This window comes from Entelurus aequoreus, linkage group LG12 (genome assembly GCF_033978785.1).
Source record: "Entelurus aequoreus isolate RoL-2023_Sb linkage group LG12, RoL_Eaeq_v1.1, whole genome shotgun sequence".
NCBI classification, from domain to species: domain Eukaryota; kingdom Metazoa; phylum Chordata; class Actinopteri; order Syngnathiformes; family Syngnathidae; genus Entelurus; species Entelurus aequoreus.
The window spans coordinates 29,109,734-29,133,630 of record NC_084742.1 but is presented as its reverse complement, the minus strand read 5'-3'; the positions used below and the strand labels follow the sequence as shown (position 1 = coordinate 29,133,630).

The 23,897-nt window shown below is 43.7% G+C and overlaps 2 protein-coding genes across 6 annotated transcripts in view; one reads left to right on the top strand and one right to left on the bottom strand.

Moving 5' to 3' along the window:
* Positions 1-19,579, bottom strand: part of aimp1b (aminoacyl tRNA synthetase complex interacting multifunctional protein 1b) — a 23,800-nt gene extending 4,221 nt beyond the window's left edge. The window contains exons 1-4 of one of the 4 annotated variants that reach the window (XM_062065493.1): positions 12,645-12,673; positions 12,491-12,576; positions 12,193-12,247; positions 11,859-11,953 (exon numbers count right to left, since the gene is read on the bottom strand). In XM_062065493.1, the coding sequence (XP_061921477.1) occupies positions 11,859-11,953; positions 12,193-12,221 (124 nt within the window). In that variant the 5' untranslated portion in view covers positions 12,222-12,247; positions 12,491-12,576; positions 12,645-12,673. Of the gene's footprint in view, positions 1-11,858; positions 11,954-12,192; positions 12,377-12,490; positions 12,577-12,644; positions 12,674-19,118 lie in introns of those variants that run through there. The other 3 variants (XM_062065494.1, XM_062065495.1, XM_062065496.1) reach the window with 3 other exon arrangements.
* LOC133661921 (phosphatidylcholine:ceramide cholinephosphotransferase 2-like) lies at positions 18,901-23,897 on the top strand. 2 transcript variants are annotated; one of them, XM_062065491.1, is made up of 8 exons: positions 18,901-19,398; positions 19,835-19,931; positions 20,006-20,649; positions 20,717-20,834; positions 22,883-22,940; positions 23,030-23,125; positions 23,197-23,363; positions 23,433-23,897. In XM_062065491.1, the coding sequence occupies exons 3-8, from the start codon at positions 20,126-20,128 to the stop codon at positions 23,604-23,606; spliced, it is 1,137 nt and encodes a 378-aa protein (XP_061921475.1). In that variant the 5' UTR covers positions 18,901-19,398; positions 19,835-19,931; positions 20,006-20,125; the 3' UTR covers positions 23,607-23,897. The 2 variants fall into 2 exon arrangements, with proteins under 2 accessions (XP_061921475.1, XP_061921476.1); XM_062065492.1 differs by lacking the exon at positions 19,835-19,931.

Below are 23,897 nucleotides of genomic sequence, written 5' to 3'. Positions count from 1 at the left end.
CAATATGTTTGGAGGAGAAAAGGTGAGGCCTTTAATCCCAGGAACACCAATTCCTACCGTCAAGCATGCTCTGGGCCTGTTTTTCTGCCAATGGAACTGGTGCTTTACAGAGAGTAAATGGGACAATGAAAAAGGAGGGTTACCTCCAAATTCTTCAGGACCACCTAAAATCATCAGGCCGGAGGTTGGGTCTTGGGCGCAGTTGGGTGTTCCAATGACCCCAAACACACGTTAAAAGTGGTAAAGGAATGGCTAAATCAAGCTAGAATGAAGGTTTTAGAATGGCCTTCCCAAAGTCCTGACTTAAACGTGTGGACTATGCTGGAGAAACAAGTCCATGTCAGAAAACCAACAAATTTAGCTGAACTGCACCAATTTTGTCAAGAGTGGTCAAAAATTCAACCAGGAGCTTGCCAGAAGCTTGTGGATGGCTACCAAAAGCGCCTTATTGCAGTGAAACTTGCCAAGGGACATGTAACTAAATATTAACATTGTTGTATGTATACTTTTGATCCAGCAGATTTGGTCACATTTTCAGTAGACCCATAACAAATTCATAAAAGAACCAAACTTCATGAACGTTTTTTGTGAAAATAAGAGTTGTAGAAATTATTGGAAACTCAAGACAGCCATGACATTATGTTCTTTACAAGTGTATGTAAACTTTTGACCACAACAGTACGTGGATATGGGTAGTGTCAGTGCCTATTTTGTTCTCAATGTGCTGATACGCTGAGGAAGTGTGTTCCAACATTAGCGCGGCCAATTGTGGTTTCTGGTACTGTATGCATCAGGCACTTATAGGGTGATATTTTCCTGGCACAATATTATGCATTACATGTAATGATTTTCTACGTTGTGTATTGACATGGTAGTAGGCTATATGATTTATATGTAGCATGGGTTGGCTCATAGAATTGCACTCTGCACTGAAAGACGGGGATGGTGATGTAATGGAAGAGAATGCTGTGCTTCAGGTTGGATGCAACATGGAGTTATGCAAAACGAAACGTGGCGGTAATTTTACTGTTGGCCTTGTTACTTTGTTGGCTTGCCATCAAAGTAGGCTTATGCGATATATAGTATATTATATATCCATCCATCCATTTTCTACCGCCTATTCCCTTCGGGGTCGCGGGGGGCGCTGCAGCCTATCTCAGCTACAATCGGGCGGAAGGCGGGGTACACCCTGGACAAGTCGCCACCTCATCACAGGGCCAACACAGATAGACAGACAACATTCACACACTAGGGCCAATTTAGTGTTGTCAATCAACCTATCCCCAGGTGCATGTTTTTGGAGGTGGGAGGAAGTCGGAGTACCCGGAGGGAACCCACGCAGTCACAGGGAGAACATGCAAACTCCACACAGAAAGATCCCGAGCCCGGGATTGAACCCAGGACTACTCAGGACCTTCGTATTGTGAGGCAGACGCACTAACCCCTCTTCCACCGTGCTGCCTGATATTATATATCATTCTATATAATTATTTTGATGGTGGTCTGTGCGGTCAAACTTGACATTTTAGCAGGCAAATGCCAACAATCTGTCTCGACTGCGGAGAAAAATATTGCTGCGTAACTTTACAAATACATTTGGCTAATCGACATCAGTAAAATGCGGCATAATTACTTAGTAAACCATCTTACAAGATGCATAAACAAGAGAAACCTACACCGTAGGACTCGTCGGTTGCCATTTGAAGTTTCTTGGAGTAGAATCCGGATTCCTCTGCGTATCTGGCAACCTCAGTCATGGAGAGTGGGAGGGCACTACAGAATTTTGACCATGATTGCAGTACCATTTCTGGCCACACTATTGCATAGGGCTCCTTTAAGGGCAAAAGTATGACTAAGATGGTGAAGCTTCTTTTTTTTTGCACTTTAATTTGATTGACAGTTTAGTTATGAAACGTATTCATTACTAATTTAGTTGATCTACTGGTGTGACGTGGCTCGGTTGGTAGAGTGGCTGTGCCAGCAACTTGAGGGTTTCAGGTTTGAATCACACTTCAGCAGTGATGGGCAGTAACAAGCAACATGTAGCAAAGCTAAGTAGCTTAACTACATTTCCCAGTAGCTTAGCAGTAGCTTCACTACTTTTTGAACAAGCAGCGATTCCTGTATTTTAGCTATCTTTAGACCCATGTAGTGAGGTAGCGAGGTAGCTTACATCAAAGCTACAAGCTAAAAAGAGAGACAATGGACTGCGAATCCAGACCAAAAAAAATACGGAGAAATTACAATGACCTGGATGAATGACAATGTCCATACATACGGAGAAATTCCATTATGATTGGTTGGTGTTCGTATGATGAGTCACAATTGACTATGGTTAGAGAAAAAACATTACGGACTGGCCAATCAGAGGCAAGATAAGGCGGGTCATTGAAACCAAAAAGAAAAATCATAACAGACGACTCAATAAAGGATTTCTTTCCCGCAGATTAGATTTTTCCTTCAGTGATGAAGACAACGTCCAGGAAAGTGCGTGTCCTTGGCCATATTTAGACAAATGTATGCATTTGAGAAAACAATGCCCAAAACCTTAGTTTTTAGTTGTTTACTCTGTTTACCAAAATCATAACTGCTCTCTTCATCTGAGACGTCCAACACAAATTTAAGAACACACCTTTGGACTTTGGACTTCCACCTTCGATCCTCGACCCTCGCTTTTGCACACGGACCCCTTGACGCCTCTCTCAGCCCCACGGACCTCCCGCTTGTCTCAAGGACCTTCTTCTGCTTAGCACCTTTGGACTTGTCTGCTTCCTCATCCAACAATTAGGTAATACTCAACAGCTTCAGCATTCATACACATAGTCTCCACCATACACCCCTTTTGGATTAGTCACACTCCATTCTCTTGTTTAGTGTATTTATATTTAATATTGTGTATTATTATATATATTGTGCATATATATAATAAAACATAGAGCAACAATACCCCCTTGTGGTTCTGTGCCGTCACAACTCCGCCAGCAAACATAACAGTAAGTTCCGGCCAAATTAAATATAAGGACCTGACGGCACAGTTTTTCCTTAGTCCCGCTCCCAGTGACTTTAGCCCCGCCCCAGTTACTTTTTTGTTTTTTTTGCCACTAATGATGTCTTTTTCTTTTTTTCACTCCACTCTTTCACTTTCACTCTTATTTACCCGCCGCCTGGACACCCTCCTTCCACCCTCAGTGACTGTTCCTCAGTCTTCAGGAAGAGTCTGGCATCCGCTGTCGGAGGGGGGGGGATGGTACTGACGGCTGTGCTGGTGGGGAAGCACAGCTGCGGCCAGCAAGACCGCTACCTTCGGTCTTTCGGTTTGCCTGGCCGCACCCACCAACCAGACTACCAGCACCTGCTCCACGGCTGCTCCACGGCTGCTCCTCGACCCAACACCTGCTCTGCGGTTGGTCCCCGACCCAGCACACGCTCCACGGCTGGTCCCGTGTACCAGAACCTGCACCCAGGCTGGTTCCGGAGTCAGCACCACGGCCAGCGCCGGCTTCAGCACCTTGGCCAGCTTCTCAGCCGTCTTCCACGTCTCCGGCTCCGACGACGTCGTCTTCCACGTCTCCGGCTCCGACGACGTCTTCCTCCATGTCTCCGGCTTCGACGACATCGTCCTCCTCGTCTCTGGCAGGACATCTCCACAGCGCCGCCAGCCTCCTCGTCTCCTGCATTGTCGCTCCCGCGACTTCCGGCTGGCCGGCCGCACAGGCGGCCATCAGGTGCCCGCACGCTGCGCCCTCTGTGGCCAGTGCATGGACGCATTTTGCGCCAACAGCAGCGATGCCCAGGACATGTGCTTGGTGGTTGTGGGCTGCTGTGGTTTTGGCGCCACTCGCGTCCGCCTTCCCGACGGCCTAGAAGGTGGTTGTTCCTTGGCCGTTCGACTCGCCGGCTGCAGCCGCGGTCTACTAGCCGCCGCCACCAAACTCGTCCCCGATGGTTTCGGGGACACTTGGGCCGGCGACCCACCACCAGTTCCCCCCTCCGCCCTCCCTTGTCTCTTGATCTTGTTGATCTGCTTTCAGTCCTAGGACATCTGGAATGTGTCCATAAGGAGGGGGGTACTGTAACGGCGCAAGCTCGAACCCACTTTTCTCCGGCAGCCGGGTCTGCCAGCCCCTCCGTTGGCAGTGCGCCGAGGCACACCCCTGCTCGCGTTGGCCGCATCACGCCCACATGCCGGCAAGGCTGTGGTTGATCAGCAATCAACACACCTGGGAATGATGAGGGCGAACTGTATATAGACCAGTGGACCCAAGGATCTTCGCCGGAACTTAATCTTCTGTCGTGTACCGTAAGCCGACTAACCCAGCTTTATGCGCTCTCTCTCTCTCTCTGCGTTTCCCCTCCATGTTTCATTGTTCTTCCTTGTCGTCCTCCCCAGCAGTCTGCCTTCGTCCCCGCGTGATCGAGCTGTGCGCCTTGACTTCCCCTTTGGACTGCTACCCTCGATCCTCGACCCCCGCTTTGCACACAGATCCCTTGACGCCTCTCTCAGCCCCACGGACCTCCCGCTTGTCTCAAGGACCTACTTCTGCTCAGCCCCTTTGGACTTGTCTGCTTCCTCATCCAACAATTAAGTAATACTCAACAGCTAATCATTCATACACATAGTCTCCCACCATACACCCCTTTTGGATTAGTCACACTCCATTCTCTTGTTTGGTGTGTGTATATATATATATATATATATATATATATATATATATATATATATATATATATATATATATATATATATATATATATATATATATATATATATATATATATATATATATATGTATATCCATCCATCGATTTTCTACCGCTTGTCCCTTTTGGGGTATATATATATATATATGTATGTATCTATGTGTGTATGTGTGTATGTGTATATGTGTATATATATGTATATATATATGTATATATATATGTTGTTGGAAGCATATCCATATTTAAGTGTTCCTTCTTTCTAAACTCCTATAGTCATATAAAGAATAGCTAGTATTCTTCCTTCTTTTGAGTCTCATAGTAAGGTGTTGGCCTTCTAGATTGGAATGTGTCAGAGTAGAGATAACTCGGAGTAGTCTAAACAAAGAGAGTGGGGGCGAGGGACAGACGGAAGATCGCGGGACTTCCGGGGGTTTGAGCTAGACCGAGCTAGACCGATCTGGACCGGGCTAGGGAACGCTTGGGTGCTGGGTTGGTCTCAGGTTTGTCCTCTAAGCTTTGAGAATAAACTACAAAATACCAACTATTGCCTGGAGATTGAATATAAACATCAGCGTATTGCCATAAAAAGAATCTGGGAGAGACAAGCAATTTCCCATTGGAGGAATGCTGGTCAACGCAACAATTTGGGGGCTCGTCCGGGATGGCACGCTGTTTATTGATGACTTCTTGCAATCTTCTGGACAGACTCAATTGGCCAATTCAAGGTAAGCAGAACCTTTCTTTTTAGATAAAATCTGCGTTGGGAGTCTGTCCTGAAGTCTGTAAGTCAAACACTGTTTTGTAATCCCAGGCACAGAGTGGTGATTTTGATAGATTGATTGCATTTTTGCCGAGCCTGCCATTGCATTAAAATTGTAAATAAGTGGTCAACTTACACCATTGTGTCTCGATTACCGTGACGGGCAGTTTCATTGACGAGTGAACTAATAGTCGGGTGTGGCTCACCCTGGGTAGTTGGTCGCAGCCTAAAAGAGTAACGGGTTAAAGGCCCTCGTATGATATGGAGGTTAGAGGCCTGCATATTGTACGATAAATTTAACGGGGTTAAAGGCCGCCGTATGGTTTGGGGTTTAAAGGCCTTCTGGGGTTCGAGGCCCCTGAAAAAAAAAAATAGACACAATGGCCAAGGAGTGTGACAGACAAGAATGTGATGGCGGCTGGGGAAAATGTGATGAATCATTACTGTTTGATGATCAATTGAATGTACGGTTGTCGACAATGGAATTAGCAGGTACAGTTTAAAAAGAAAAAAAAGAGAACGTTCCTTAAAAGGGTTAAGAGGGAGTTTACAATACTCGAAAAGTCGTGAACTCAAACGTCTGGTAAAATAAAATTAAAAAATTAAAACAAAAGTAACTGGAAGTTTTATGGTAAAGTGAAACGCAGAGAGTGTGCTGCTGAGTGTGAGTGTGTGAGAGCGGGAGTGGGTACGCGTGCTCGTGTGTGTGTGTGCTGCTGAGTGTGAGTGTGTGTGAGCGGGAGTACTTACGTGTGCTCGTGTGTGTGTGTGCTGGTGAAAATGGAACACTCAGGGAGAGAATTTAAGAGTTTGGCGTATGATAAAAGTAAACGGGGATTACGTGGAAAAACGAAATGCAGCAAAAGAAACGATGATTAATGACAGAATGAACTGATTGTTTTTTTGTCTGCCGCGTATGCGCAAGACAATTCAAACGACCCGCCCAGACTTTGACTAGGACACCGCCCCCTACTCCAGTGACAAGAGAAGGAGGTATTAACACGCCCCCTCTAAGATTAATCCTGCCTCCGAAAATTAACCCCTTGTACACGTCTGACCATTTTCTCCGGCAGACATTTTTGGCACATGACATTAACACTTTGGACATACTACAATATAAGTCTCTTGCCGATGCATACATGCAAGCCATTGTTGACCTTGCTTTCCCACCTGTACCTCCGGGAGGGAACCTTTGGCCAAGCACTTTGGACAAAGTTAACCCTGATATACAAAGTGCCAAAAACAATATATGGCAGGACATTTTATTCATCCCATGCAAAATAGGGCTAATGACAGAGCAACAAGGAAACGACTACTTAAATTACAGATCGCTGAAGATAAAAGGTTAAAAGAACCAAAAGGTCAAAGATCAGCTAGGGTATATTCAGCAGTGGGTGACCTTGCTTTTGAGTTCCAACAGGTGGAGGAAAGAATCCTCAGCAGACGTGCGGTTGGACTCGGGTGGTGGACAACGCGATGCTTCAAAGCCGGTCTGGGGTAGACACTGTTTCGGCTGTGACCAGCCTGGTCACTGGAGTCGTGACTGTCCGAACATTTCCGAACAGGAAAGGTTCCGTCGTGCCAACAAACGAACACGAAGGCGTGTAAGAGGACGCCCACATCAGGAGCCGCAGCAGGAAGCACCGACAGGACCCCTGCTGGACATGAGTGTCAACGGACAATTTTATCAGCCACCCATTCGATTCTGAATGCAGAGGTACCAAAAAAACTGTGTGCTTCCTCTTTAAAGGTCGAAGGCTTCGCTGGGGTCACAAGAAGGGTACCTGTCACCAAACCACTTCCGGTTCAGATTGCTGGACCTCCTTTACAGACTGTACCCTGACATTCAAATCGCAAAGAAGGAACATTCCTGGTGTTACCTGACGGCTGAACCACCCAGCTGCGCCATGAGCTCATACCACAGCCTGAAACAACAGGAATGGCTGACATCCAACTGCTTTAACAGTGAAAACCCTGACTGACTGAGATGCTACCGTGTGTTCTGCCACCCGACTCGCCATATGTTATGATTATTTATATATGTTGGAACTCAAGGTGTGGCTACTCATGTTGACCTATCTTTGCAACAGCTAGCATGGTTTAAGATGGACACAATAGTGTCCCACATTGTTCCCTTGCTCTCTGTCTCGCCTACAAAACCAAAGAACTTAGGTCCAACGATAAGACACGGCGTAGCTGCCAAACATTACACCGACACCCAAATACCACATTTTCAATTGTTTAGGTTTAGCCCATGGTTATGTTAAACACATAACTATGGGCTGCACTTTAGACACCTGTAGGCTACGAGGAGCTAGCAGCTACACAACAGCTGAGCTAAAACGACACATTACACATTCAAGCATATCAAATAATTATAGTTGCTCATTACATACACATAGTCGTCAAGACAGAAGTCTGATAGAAAGTATTCAGTAACAAACGTGTCTGCATCATTCAACTTTCTACAACATGAGCTTGACTTAATGAATTATTGGGGCCACCAGGTGTGGTAAAATTTCAAAATACTATTGCTAAAGCATCCGCCATAAGGGTAGTATTTTTCTAGTATTGGTGACAATATAAATATAAGCATATTTTGTTACTTTCACCATATTGAATAAGTTACATAAAAGTTAGGGTTCAGATGAGTTTGAGTTAATTGTGATATTGCTAAGGGGTACCCTACCCTAACACAACCCCCCAGTGGACCATAGAGGCTGAAGAGACAATCATTGACCTCAAACATGACCTGTCCTCCGCTACTTGACTATTAGCTGACCTTTTTCTTAGATGTTTCTGAAAGTGATAGTATGACTAACACAGTCCTTTTTTTCAGAAACAGAAGGGGGTGAGTGAGGGTGGATACAGACTCCTTGGAACAAAATCGACAATCATCCGACTCTGACACATTCCATAGTTTTAACGTTTTTACCGTGGGTAAGAACTTATAACTAATTTTAATTTGAAAATAACGATTTTACACATCGATAGTAGTTTAGTAGATCAAATTTAGAATATGGAGGAGGTGAGGGTGAACCATGTATAGTCTTTGATTTCACTGATATGATCAATACGGTACAAGGGAAAAGGTACGTACTGACTTGTGTTGACAATCACAGTGGTTGGCCGGAATCAACAACAACCTCAAAAGAGGATGCAATATCAGTAATTAAATGACTTGTGAATGACCTAGTACCCCGACATGGTTTCCCCAAAAAGATTAGGTCAGACAACGGCAACAATTTTTAAAAAAATACTCACTTAGCCTTGGTCGAAAAGGCTTTCAGACTAGAATACAGGTTTGGGGTACCATCCTGAGTCCCAAGGTAATGTTGAAAGGATGGACCAGAACATTAAAAACTAATTGGCTAAAATCTGTGCACAGACCAAATTTAATTGGATTGACATGTTGCAATTAGCGTTAATGATCATTCGAAGGTCCGTGAATAAAACTGTTTTACCGCCCTTTGAGTTTTTCACCCTATGAGCTGCATACAGGTCAGCCATTCACAGGACCAGCAGCCCCCCATGGAAGGAGGACTCAACGTAAAACCAAAATGGTATTTTACACAAAAAATTGCAGAATTTGTGTGCCAGTTCTTCTGTACAGATTCCCTTCCGCCCGCTGAGAGGGTCAAGATCAAGGTCATCAAACGCAAGTGGATGGAGCTCAGGTGGACTGGTCCCTTCAAGGTCGTGGAACGGACGTCCCACGCCCTTCGACTGGCTGGTGGAGGGGACACCTGGTACCACCTCTCCCTCTGCACTACAGCTGAAGAACCTGACAGATCACCAGGGGATGTCATTGCTGACATCGCCACAACATCTGCCCCTCAGCCCAGGAGACGAGAGAGATTTTCTACCTACATTACTCTTTTCAACTTCTATATTGTATATCCTTGTGTGAGACCAATCCAGTATGCTAAATGTTTCTTAGTTTTTCTTGCTTGTTTGCAGCATAACTATCTGTGTCGTTACATTAAGTGAAAAGTTTGATGTTTATCCCTGTTTTCTTACCTAAATTACTCTGATATTGATAGACGAAAGGCAGGATGTTACACCCGACTAGTGTTCCCTGACGGACTGGTGCTTGGGCGTGTTCTACTGTCTTTGTGTCTCAGTTCATCCTTCCTGACGACAGTGACTGACAAGTGTCTAAGAACATACAGCGGACTTTAAATAGACTGGGTCAAAGGGGATAGCAAGACTTATTTTTGACCTGTGCAGTGTGATTAATTACGGGGGACACAATAGCTATTACCGTGGTAATAACCTCTATATTTGTTACGACTCAACCCTGAACCATTGGTGTCGGATGCAGACAACATACTCTGGTAAGTTGTGCCCATCGTCCCTTTTATGTTGTTTTGGGGCTTGACCTGACTGATACAGACGCTAAAGGAATTATTAAAATTAATGTCCTTGAGAGGGCGTTAACTACCTCTACACCCTCTGTAGCACCTAAAGTACCACCCCACCTCGGTGGTGTTTCAAAGGCTCACATCCGTGCGTGCTAATGACATCACCACCGAAGGCCTGGTGACTTTGACCTTTGACCTTAGGAGCGGGTGCAGACAACCTGTGGCTCAGGTAGATGCCAAAACCTGGGTGACTGTGTTGCTTCTTCCGCTGGACGTCCCTTTTCCCACACTTACCCCGCCCCTTTTAAGTTGACTGACATGTGTACCCTTCTGTTGACAATGCCACCCGACTTCTTCCCTTTGTGGCCCAAAAGCTGAATTACACGCGTTTTCAAATTACAGGACCCTCTCCGTCCCCCAACAAATTGGGTGACATCAACCGTTACTGGTGCACCACACTGATAGATGGCTCTAGGATAGGCCCTTGGGCACGAGCTGACTTATTCTGGTGTTGTGGGAAGCACAGATTGTACATTAGAATCCCGACGTCAGCCGTTGGGCTTTGTGCTATGGTTAGACTGGTGACCCCACTCACCAAATTAACACCCCTTGGAACTCCTGTTTCAGCGGCCTCTCTAACTCCCCGCCGCCGTTGAGACTAACCAACCTGACTCGTGACGCCGTTGAGGGACTTGCCGAACAACTTGCCCCGACCTCCCTCAGGGCCGTTCAGATCCGCATAGCCCTTGACCGCATCCTAGCCAAGGAAGAAGGAGTGTGTGCAATGTTTGGTGACCAATGCTGTACCTTCATTCCTAACAACACTGCCCACGATGGCTCAGTTCAGAGGGCCTTAAAGGGCCTCCAGGCCCTGTCTAGGGACACATTAGGCAGGTGGACTGACCTAATTAAGTCTGTCTTGGTCTCCATTCTGAGTTTTTTTGGCCATCATAGCCTCATGCGGTTGCTTTATCGCCCCCTGGGCTAAGTGTCACTAAAGGGGGTCTAGCAAAGTGGTAACTTTAAGACTTTCGAGAATTGTTGGTTTACTTCCCTGACCATGACGACATTGACGTGGACTCCTTCCATCTATCTCCCATGTAAATAAGCTGTTGTTTTATTGCTAGCTTGCTTAAAGAAAAAAACAGCACCTACTTTAATGTGGGGCGTGCTTTATAAGTTTTGTACAAGTAATAAAGATCTTATTAGAACATCTTAAAGGGGGACTTGTTGGAAGCATGTCCATATTTAAGTGTTACTTCTTTCTAAACTCCTGTAGTCATATAAAGAATAGCTAGTATTCTTCCTTCTTTTGAGTCTCATAGTAAGGTGTTGGCCTTCTAGATTGGAATGTGTCAGAGTAGAGATAACTCGGAGTAGTCTAAACAAAGAGAGTGGGGGCGAGGGACAGACGGAAGATCGCGGGACTTCCGGGGGTTTGAGCTAGACCGAGCTAGACCGATCTGGACCGGGCTAGGGAACGCTTGGGTGCTGGGTTGGTCTCAGGTTTGTCCTCTAAGCTTTGAGAATAAACTACAAAATACCAACTATTGCCTGGAGATTGAATATAAACATCAGTGTATTGCCATAAAAAGAATCTGGGAGAGACTAGCAATTTGAATTCCCCATTGGAGGAATGCTGGTCAACGCAACAATGTATATATTAGTATTGTGCATATATATAATAAAACATAGAGCAACATCATCCCCTTGTGATTATGTGCCGTCACAACTCCCCTAGCAAACATAACAACAAGGTTGTAAACTGTAAGTAGGTTAGATAAAATTATTGCATACGATTAAAATCAAGAGTAAAATTAATAATTAAATGTTAATATTTGAGTGGGCTCCAAGCCCCTCTGTAGTGGCAAAGTTGGGCACTGAAGTCAGAAAGATTAAGACCCCCTGCTCTAGGTGTCAGTGGCGCTGCAAAACCAGACGGAGACGTCTGTGTGCTCAGCATGCTAATGCTAAACAAAGCTAACGCCAATGCAATAGTGCGTCTTAATTGTGTGAGGACGTGCACGTCTTACGAGCTTTCTCTCTGGTGAGCAGAGCGTGAGTTTGAAAATATTCCATTATCTTCTCGCCGTCTTCAGGATCCAGCTTCATTAGCGCCGCCGCCAGGCTAAAAGAAAAATAACATGCCATTTTGAAACTTTGGGAAGGGTCACATCCAGTCCTCAAATGGCGGGGGCGCAACAGCTGCGCCGGCTAGAAATAACCTCAGCTGATGGGCACTCCACTTGAATTCAGCACAAAGTCAAATAAGCAATAAGGAGTGACACTGGTTTCAATTCCATTGTAATGTAAACACACTTTGTACACACAATGTTTCTTAACAAACTTTAGCCGCCACTTTCCTACCTGGGATGAAAAACCTCGCCCAGGTCCATGTCTCTCAGCTCTCAGTACAGTGCGTCTGCAGCCAACAGAGACGTTTGTCCATCAGCTGTCTGAGTTCGTCTTCAACTCCAGTCCACGCCTCTTTGGACTGGAGTTGAAAGGTCAAACTCCTCCCACAACGACCGTGCAAAGAAGTGTTTTGTGTCCCAAGTGTTGTCAAATACAAGGAGTGTGTCAGAAAATATATATTTCAAATTCCCAACCATACACGACAAGTTCTCTCTTTTAAGTAATCTTGACACTTTCCCAGCCGTCTCACCTCCACGAACTCTTGGTTGAAGCATTCCCCCGGGATCCTCTGCAGATCCGATGTCCACGTCTTCAAAACTGGTCCCCTTGATAGCCCTTGAAGAGACAAAAATCAATCAAACCTCAGTTCAACTTCAGCTCCGCCATCTGTCCTGAAATGTCACCTATGTCCACATCCATGAAGGAAAAGTTCAAGTTTTTCAAAGTCCAAGAGTGAAGAGGAGGAGGTGGCGGCGCCCCTCACTCTATGTAGAACATTCCTCCACTAAATGGAGTTGATGTTCTGAACAACATGCACCATGATGACATGGTCACATTCCACACAATCAATGCTATTTCCATCCCCAGGGAAATAAAATGTATAAATGCTTCATAAAGCAAAGTGTCCTGCATATTGATCTGAATGCATATTTGACCAATACAATTTAGAGAAATATGTACATTGATCGTGAAAAACAAGCATTTTCTTTGTCCCTGCTTCCTAAAATTAGAATTTACCATGAAATATAATTCTTCAAATCCTTTACATGTTTGTGGTATTTATTTTCCCAACTGTACTTTGTTTGTCTTCATTACAACAGTTATTTGGTTATAATTCACATTTACATTGTGTCCATTTACTCTTACGCAGTACCCATTCTGAAAAATATGGACTATTCCACAAATCACATGGTTAACGGAAGGTTGCATCATCCAGATGCTTTGTCTACCACAAAAGTAAGTTCATTATTTGCTCATTTTTAATGTATTTGTTTTTGTTGAATCACTGTAATGTGCGTGGTGCAGAGGTCTTCAATGTTTTCCAGGCCAAGAACCCCCAAAATGATGGAGAGAAGGAGAATATTTTAATAATCTTTTATGAAATTATGATTGTAATTTACATTAAACTATTCCTAAATGTTGTTACTTGTTATTGTGCAATACTAAAAATATTCAGATAACAGTATTGTGTCGTTAATCACTAGCTGGCAACTGGCGCGTTAACCACAAGCTGACAACTAGCATGCTAATCGATAGCTGTCAACTATACCGTGCTAATCGCTAACTAGCAACTACAGCGCTAATCAGTGGCTGACAACTAGCACACTAATCGATACTTGGCAACTACTGCGCCAATCACTAGGTCACATCTGGAGCACTAATTGCTAGCTGACAACTAATGCGCTGATCGCTAGCTGGCAAAATAAGTGTTCATTTCTAGCTGACAGTTAGTGTGCTATTTGCTAGCTGGCAACTAGTGCATTAATTGCAAACAAACAACTAGCGCATTGATCGCTTCATGGCAAGTAAAGCATTAATCGCAAGCTGGCAACTAAGACGTTAATCGTTATCTGACAATTAACACGCTAAGCTGTAACTGACAATTAGTGCGCTCATCACTACTTGGCAACTAATATTCGCTACTTGGCAACTGCTGCGCCAATCACTATGGTGACAACTACAGCGCTAATTGCTAGTTGACAACAAACAGCTGATCGCTAGCTGGCAACAAGAGTGTCAATCGCTAGCTGACAACTTGTGTGCTAATTACTAGCGCACCAGTGTGTTAACTGCTAACAAACAATTAGCGCGCTGCACTAGCTGGCAAGTAAAGCGTTAATTGCTAGCTGACAACTAGCATGCTGATTGCTAGTTGGCAACAATGCACTAATCGCTAGCTGACAACTGGTGTGCCAATCACTAGGTGACATCTAGAGCACTAATTGCTAGCTGACAACTAATGCGCTGATCGCTAGCTGGCAAAATAAGTGTTAATTTCTACCTGACAGTTAGTGTGCTATTTGCTAGCTGGCAACTAGTGTGTTATTGCTAACAAACAACTTGCTCATTGATCGCCACATGGCAAGTAAAGCATTAATCACAAGCTGGCAACTAGAACGCTAATCGCTAGTTGCCAACTAGCACACTAATCACTAGCTGACATCTAAGACGTTAATCGTTATCTGACAACTAGCAAGCTAATCTGTAACTGACAATTAGTGTGCTCATCAGTACTTGGCAACTAATATTCGCTACTTGGCAACTGCTGCGCCAATCACTATGGTGACAACTAGAGCGCTAATTGCTAGTTGACAACAAACAGCTGATCGCTAGCTGACAACTTGTGCGCTAAATGCTAGCGCACCAGTTTGTTATTTGCTAGCAAACAATTAGCGCGCTGATCGCTAGCTGGCAAGTTAAGCGTTAATTGCTAGCTGACAACTAGTACGCTGATTGCTAGTTGGCAACAATGCACTAATCGCTAGCTGACAACTGGTGTGCTAATTTATAGCTGAGAACTAACACGTTAATCTCTAACAAACAACTAGTGCACTGATCGCTAGCTGGCAAGTAAAGCATTAATCGTTCTACTGACAACTAGCGCGCTGATCGCTGGATGGCAACAAGAGTGTCAATCGCTAGCTGACAACTAGTGTGCTAATTGCTAACGCACCAGTTTGTTAATCGCTAACAAACAACTAGCACACTGATCGCTAGCTGGCAAGTAACGCATTAATCGCTAGCTGACAACTAGCGCGCTGATCGCTAGTTGGCAACTATGCACTTATCACTAGCTGGCAAGCACTAGAGTGCTAATTGCTAGCTGACAATTAGGACGCATCCGGCGGTAGCATTGTGCAGGCTGTAGGGTTACCAGCCGGGGCGACATTTAATCAAGTTTGGCTCCATTATCCCAGAACATCAGGAGGTACAGGGAGCATGTTAAGAACCGATTCGGCAGAATGGTCCACATATGGCCTGATACTGAAACTGTCCGGGTCTACACCACAGTGTGCAATAAATCCTGAGTGACGACCTGTCATAGCTCTTTACAGACACCAGCTTTTGAATAGGGAACTTGTTTTATAAATACCAACTGCCCTAGTTGTAGTTTCCAGTGGAACTACAGTGAAAAAGTCAACAGACTCATCAAACTAAATTGAAAACCACTTTTGCATCTATTCATTCAAGCTGATTTATTTTATCCACAGACAGAACATGCACTTTCCTTGCCGCAGTAGTTGCAACAAGTTGTACATCGGCAATAGCAGACAACATTTTTGTCTTACTTTTGTGGTCCCTGAATAACGTTTCATCGTGGTCCTTGCTTGCTTTACGATTAGCAAATAGCTTTCGGAGTTTCGTTAAGGCTACTTTCACACTACAGGGTCAAATCTCCAATTCAGATTTTTCTTTCAAATCCAATTTTTTTATAAGGCCGATCACATTACAAAAAAAATATGATTTCTAATGTGAATGCAACCTAACCTGTATGTGGACATGACATCATGACGTCGCACGCACTGCAGTGTTTACGGATGTAAACATTGTCGTTTCAGTACTGGTGCATTTGTGTCAATTTCAAAGATTTTGTGCAATCAAAGTCTATATTTTCTGAACTGAATTATTGCGTGTAAAAGATTAAGAAGGAAGAGAACAAGTATTTTGGCTCTGGTAGTTTTACGGGATATTTTGCTTCAATGTCTTCTTGAAGAGCGTGTCTGTGGGGAGCAGTCGGAGACAGGAGTACTTTCACATGAGTTCCTAAAACATTATTTTCACATGTTTTCTTTTCCGTTAAGAAACTATTTATTTTGTTACTGTCTAGTTTGGCGAATAGTTATGATGCTCATCGCTTTTTGACGACGTTCTGGTCGGATGAATGCGATCTGAGCGCAGGAGCATTAACATTGAGGACGCATCGCATATACTGTATATCCGATTTATTCCCACATAAGAATGAGGCCTGGGTCAGCTATGAAAAGTTCAGAATTGCACTGTTCACACTGACATGAAAAAATATGATACAGGTCGCATATGGGCAAAAAAATAGGAATTGACCTGCAGTGCGAACGAGGCCTATGAAACACTTTATATGAGGCCTTTGTTGATGCATTGGCCTTCTTCATTGGTTTTGACAACTATTTGGCAAACAACCATTTCATATAAGAATTCAAGGGCAGGGACACCTATAATTTGATTGTGTATACATGTACATTTTCAGTTATTAAATCTGCTCGAGTTTTCAAATTTATGTAGACTTAGGCAGCATTGCCATATTGGGTTTAAAAGAGTGTAAATGTGACCAAAGCGTGTTGTGTGTATGTGTCGGGAGGGCTCTTATAATGTTGAAAATGTATTCAGAATGTGGTAAACAGGTTTTTTTATGCTCGAGATTAGGGTTGTTCCGATACCAATATTTTGGTAGTGGTATCAAAATGTATGTTGATAATTTTTGATACTTTACAAAATAAAGGGGACCACACAAAAATGTGTTTATGACTTCAATTTAACATAAAATCTTACAATACATATAAACATATTTTCTTATTGCACTTTTTATTTATTGTGGTCATATCCAGACCCAATTAACGGCGATAAATGAGGGATTATTTAGTGTATTTACATATTTATTCTGGGCAGCACGGTGAAACAGGGGTTAGTGCGTGTGCCTCACAACACGAAGGTCCTGGGTTCGATCCCCAGGCTCAGGGTCTTTCTATGTGGAGTTTGCATGTTCTCCCCGTGACTGCGTGGGTTCCCTCCGAGTACTCCTGCTTCCTCCTACCTCCAAAAACATGCACCTGGGGATAATAATACCTGGGATTTATATAGCGCTTTTTTAAGTACCCAAAGTGCTTTACATGTTAAAATAGGTTGATTGGCAACACTAAATTGGCCCTAGTGTGTGAATGTGAGTGTGAATATTGTCTGTCTATCTGTGTTGGCCCTGTGATGAGGGCGACTTGTCCAGGGTGTACTCCGACTTCCTCCCACCTCCAAAAACATGCACCTGGGGATAGGTTGATTTGCAACACTAAATTGGCCCTAGTGTGTGAATGTGAGTGTGAATATTGTCTGTCTATCTGTGTTAGCCCTGTGATGAGGACGACTTGTCCAGGGTGTACTCCGCCTTCTGCCCAAATGCAGCTCAAATAGGCTCCAGCACTCCCCGCGACCCTGAAAAAGGAACAAGCAGTAGAAAATGGATGGATGGACATATTTATTCTGGATTTATTTGTTTGTGGGATCTGAGGATGTCGTTGTGGTTTGTGCAGCCCTTTGAGACGCTTGTGAAATAGGACTATATGTATTAACTTTGATTGATTGATTGATTGATTGATTGGTTTTAATGTCCCCATATATTTTAACTTATCTATTTCCCATTTATTATTAACAATATTTATTACTTTTGTTGAATTCAAATGTTATTTTTAAATGTATTTTCTTTAACACTGTACAGGCTAGTGTCATTTTTTCAACTCCTATTTTATCGACATCGTCCTTTCTTTTCACACATAAGTGTAAAAAATGTAGATGAAAAAATGTAAGCAAAAGAAATATATCAATGTGCAAAATGTATGGTGTCAGTTAATTATTAATAAATATGGAGAAAGGGTAGAATTAAATGAGGTCTGCTTCTTCCTCCTCATTTTCAGTTTATGTTGAATTGAACGTAACCACCTGATGTTCCTCAATAAAAAAAAGTGTTAAGCATTAGGGCTGCAAATCTTTGGGTGTCCCACGATTCGATTCAATATCGTTTCTTGGGGTCACGATTCGATTATAAATAGATTTTTTGGATTCAACACGATTCTCGATTCAAAAACGATATTTTTCCGATTCAAAACAATTCTCTATTCATTCAATAAATAGGATTTCAGCAGGATCTACCCCAGTCTGCTGACATGCAAGCAGAGTAGTAGATTTTCGTAAAAAGCTTTTATAATTGTAAAGGACAATGTTTTATCAACTGATTGCAATAATGTACATTTGTTTTAACTATTAAATGAACCAAAAATATGACTTTTTTTATCTTTGTGAAAATATTGGACACAGTGTGTTGTCAAGCTTATGAGATGCGATTCAAGTGTAAGCCACTGTGACACTATTGTTCTTTTTTCTTTTTTTTAAAATAAATTTATAATGATAATGTCAATGAGGGATTTTTAATCACTGCTATGTTGAACTTGTTAATAATATTGGTACTGTTGTTGATAATATTCATTTTTGTTTCACTACTTTTGGATTGTTCTGTGTCGTGTTTGTGTCTCCTCTCAATTGCTCTGTTTATTGCTGTTCTGAGTGTTGCTGGGTTGGTTTTGGTTTTGGAATTGGATTGCATTGTTATGGTATTGCTTTGCATTATTTTGTTGGATTGATTGATAAAAATTAAAAAAAATAAAAAAATAAAATAAAAATAAAAATATAAAAATATAAATAAAAATCGATTTTTGAAAAATGAGAATCGATACTGAATCTTACAACGTGAGAATCGCGATTTGAATTCGAATCGATTTTTTTCCACACCCCTATTAAGCATGTCTAAAACAAATAAACTCTAACATACTATTCCACTGTATGCAAAAGTTGACCACGTGACCAGACGTGTTTAAGCAAAGAGCTCTCTCTATCGGAAATAATGAGAACTACAGCCAATATTACTGCAGACAGACACGTCCAGACGTTTCCGTGTTATATGGATTCTGGGCCGGATAGGGGACAAAAATCATATTGGGGCCCTAATGGGCAGCTGTTTCAGCAATTTTTGGGGGCCCTGAAATTGTACTAGATCCCCACTTCCAGACGGTTCCCCTTCCGGTTATGTCATCATATAATAATATAATACCATGTATCTTACGGCAACAGTTAGTCACCTGTTTCTTTTTATGGCATTTCGTCAGTGAACTGCGGGGGGGAACAACGAATTTGGCCGTTCCCAGGTTAGTCACGGAGGCGTTCCCGGAAGGGCCCATCATTGTGAGGTCGTTAGTTAGAACTGCGCGTTCACATCGAAACCACGGGAGAACGAGTGCGTCCACAGTCATTTACAAAGTCTCCTAATAGAGTCCACAAGAAGGTTCCAGGTTGGGAGAGTAGTTATTTGTACATCTTCGTTTCTTTTTCACCTTGAACCATCTTCAGTCCGTCCAACAGGTAAGTTTTTCACTTCCGGTCTGACTCGCGGTGAAAGACGCGAACCTGCTCTCGTCTTTTTTCTATTCGTTCTCTTTTAAACGCGTTTTCGAATGAAAGAAGCGCGTTTAAGTGTTTTACATTGCTGTCCATACTGATCTTCTTCTTTATAGACGAAACATGTTGTCATGAAAACAATGTTTGTCTTTTTTCGAAAAAGACAAACATTGTTTTCATAAAGTTGTTTGGCAAGACCCATGACGTCACGCCTGCTGTTGCTGAATTTGCCTAATTAGAATCTCCTGATGTTGATTTGAGCTTGAGAGGCGTAAACGGGAAGTGACCAAGATTTTGTTAGTCCATTAGTTTGTATCAATGTAGCCCTTGCCTCCTTAAAAGCCTTCATCCCAAGTTTTTTGGACTTTTAACGGTGTGTATGTGTGTATGCGCGGTGGAGAGGCTGCAGAGACATGAGACATTTAGCGGGATGGACGGAGCGTGGACTTTTTGGAGCCAAAGCCCATGATGGTGTCCAGAGGTCACATGTCAATTGAGTATGAAATCCCTTCCTGTTGGGCATCACTGTGGTTGCTGTGTTATTTGTAAACACCTTTTTTTTGTCTTTCAGCTTTGTGCCTCACCTTCTTGAGTCCACTCCATCGAGCAGTCAGCTGGAAGCAGCTTTGTCATTAGTGTTTGGACTCCAGAGCGAAAAAAAGAAGAGGTACAATTACATCCAAAGAATTCCATGGCGGTTTCGGGTCTGATCCAGGATCATGATGACAACGATATCAGCCCCCAAGTGGAAGCCAATGTAACCCCGACCCCCCCCCCAATGCCTTCTCACCCCAACGGCAGCCCCAGTCGGCCCGTGGCCGCTGCCCCTGCTGACCCCTCCGACAGCAGGAGCCAGACCAGCAGACTGACTGCTATTCTTCAGCAGAACCAGCTGGTCCAGAGTCTGAGCAACGGTCTGAGACGCCACTGTGACTATGTCAAGATCTCGGTCCCGGAGGAGCGTGCCGACCGCCTTCCCAAAGAGTGGTGGAAGACAGGAGTGGCCTTCCTCTACGCCATCTTCAACTTGGTCTTCACCACTGTGGTCATCACCATCGTGCACGAGAGGGTCCCCGACAAGTCGGTGAGCCCACCGCTTCCCGATAAGTTCTTTGACTACGTGGACCGCGTTCCCTGGGCCTTCACCGTCACCGAGGTCAACGGCCTGATCCTGGTGGGACTGTGGATGATCCAGTTGCTCTTCCTCAAACACAAGTAAGAACCGCACTATGAGCGCCGGAGTGCCATGCCCGCTCACCGTAGCTCCGTCTTCCTCCCACAGATCCATCGTGGGCCGCCGCTGCTTCTTCCTCATCGGAACACTGTACATGTACCGCTGCATCACTATGTACATCACCACCCTGCCCGTGCCAGGCAAACACATGGTGTGTGCGCCCAAGGTGCGCACAGTCACACTCCAACACTCACTGAATACATAAATGTAAATATGCGTGTGTTTTGTCCATATAAAGATATAGATGTATTAATGTATGTATATACATACAGTGGAACCCTGATTTACAAACGCATCTATTTGCGACTTTTTCGGTTTAGGAAAACATTTACATTGCACCAAGTATGCCTCTGTGTGCAAACCATGTCCCAGCCTACAAACGCTTCATTAATTAATTAATTCATTGCATGCCGCTTAAAGCCAACCACGGGCTTCTATTTTGATGACATAATTTCTTGCACACGCGGGCACGGCCATTTTGAAGAGGCGAGGTCCCCGACCTTACATCCGGTTTATATCCCGTACACACAGACGCCATTTCGAAGAGCTTCAACAGCGAGCGGCACTTCTGAAGTGTTTATTTCCACATTTGTTGTACTTTGCGCCATTCACAACTGTGTCAGCCAGTCTTAAAGATCACTTTGTATGATCAGAAACTCAGTAAATGTGTCCAAACCCACAGAGTTTTGCTCTGTAGCCTCGGGTTGCTTGACAGCCGATTTAAACTAGCATTTTAGCTAGTTAGCCTCCGGCTTGCGGCACCTTTGGTTCGAGGATTTTATCAGAAGGGGGCTTTGTTCTGCAGCAAGTCTTTAATTGTGATGAGAAAGAAAAAGATGCCATAGCAGAACTTTGTTGCAGCGAAGGATAAGGCACGACCAGTACACATGCCAATGAAGGATTGCCTCATATTGATAGTTTGTGCTAATGTTAGCAGAGACTACGTGAAGCCACAAGGTAGAATTTTTTTATTTTTTTTAAATTGTAGCAACATTGTTAACATTTTGAACAACGAGATGTGTGTGCTTTTGACGTTCAAGTGTGCTGTAAGGTTGTTGAGTCGTTTGGATAAAAAGAGGTGTGTGTGTGTGTGTGTGTGTGTGTGTGTGTGTGTGTGTGTGTGTGTGTGTGTGTTTGTGTGTGTGTCTTCAAAGTGTGCAGGGGTTTTTTTTAACCAAAATAGGGACTTTTGTCGAGGCTACAACCAATTATTCATGTTTACATTGATTCTTATGGGAAATTCTGTTTCACAATACAAACTTTTCCATGTTACAGAACCAATTCAGTTCGTAAATCGCGGTTGCACTGTATTATGTGTGTTTTGGCAATGCAGCGCGTTTGCCCCTGTCGGCGAATGCAATTTTGTCACTTGAATAGACGCTTCTCGCTCCTCCCACTACGAACGTTCTTGTGTCACGTGACATGCTGCTCCAAAAAAGACTTTGAAGGCTGTGATCGATCAGCTTGTAGAACATTATTTCCTGTGAGCATATGACTTGTTAAGAGGGCATACAGCCCACATCAGCCAAAGCCTTCTCCGTTGATTTCCATATTTGCAATTAAAATCAAGCATTGATTAGTTCCATCTGCAATAACACCCTTCTCTCTTGCTTGCAATGAAGGGTGCTAACAAGGTCGACAAGAGCTGTGGCTACTCACAGTTGCTATAACAAAATCAACAACAAAAATACAGAAATCTAAAAAAAGCAGAAAATGTGAAGACAAAAAACGCACAAGTTCTCCATGTGTGACGTCAGTTCAATGTACTGACAAATGATCTGAAAGACCATTTTTGGAGGCAACTTGTGGTCGAGGACATTCACTTCACAGGTGGCAGCTGATGACATTTCTGCAGTCAGCATGCCTATTACACACTCCCTCAACACTTGCAACATATGTGGCATTGTGACGGCAGCCTAAGGCATACCTGTGCAATAATCATGCTGTCTCATCTGCATTTTGGTATGACTCACCTGTGAGGTGGATGGATTATCCTAACAAAGCGGAAGTGCTGCCTAGCAGATTTAGACATATTTGGCAACAGTATTTGAGAGAAATACCACTTTTTTGTATATAGAAAAATATGGAGATTATGTGCTCAGCTCATGAAAGATGGAAGTAAAAAGAAAGTTCTTTATATTTGCGTTGAGTATTTGTGTGTGTGTGTCTCTGTTTATATGGATATGTATACATATGTGTGTCTGCATGTTACAGCTCTACGATGACTCAACAGGAAAAATTTGGAGGATACTGAGGCTCATCTCAGGAGGAGGTTGACTAGATTCTTTGTTTGCTCATGGCTGACCTTTCACAAGTAACATCTGTCCTAAAACCTATTTATTTATTTGTGTGTGTGTGCAGGTTTGTCTCTGACGGGCTCCCACATGATGTGCGGTGACTTCATGTACAGCGGCCACACAGTCATGCTCACCTTGTCCTACCTCTTCATCAAAGAATGTGAGTAGCGCTCCCATTACATGCACGCCAAGACCTGTGGCAAGTATGTGATGCAACTTTGTCGTGCACAGACTCTCCTAGCTGGATGTGCTGGTACCATTGGATCTGCTGGCTGCTCAGCGCCTCGGGTGTCCTGTGCATCCTGGTGGCACACGAGCACTACAGCATCGACGTGCTGGTGGGCTACTTCGTTACCACCAGGGTGTTCTGGTGGTACCACACCATGGCCAACACACATGTGAGACACACACACACACACACCTCAAATTATTCAAGTTGTCGAAAAAACGTTCTCGCTTCCTATCAGGCTTTGCGTCGGGTTCCCAACAACTTCCTGTCGCGGACATGGTGGAACCCAGTCTTCAACTTCCTGGAGCGAAACGTGCAGACAACTGTTCCTGTCGTCTTCTCATGGCCACTGGCGTTGCCGTCTTCATGCAGACAGCGCTACAGGATTGTAGAAGGTGGGAGGGACGAGTGACAGAATTGCTTCTGCTCACTCTTTTCGGACCTATGCCAGTCTTGTTGATGTGCCACTGTTACCCTGCTATGCTAACAGCAGAGTGATGTTGTCATTTGTGACACAGCTGCTAACCTGCTAGCATTCCACTGCTAACTCATATTTGATCATTGGTGTTGTAAATAGTTTGTAATTATTCATTATTATTATTGTTATTATTATTATTGACTGTTTATTCTGCTCTTCTGTATTGGACGCTGGAAACTGCTGCTAAGATTTGGCCTAATAAAAGTGCTTATGTGCTTTTGTAAA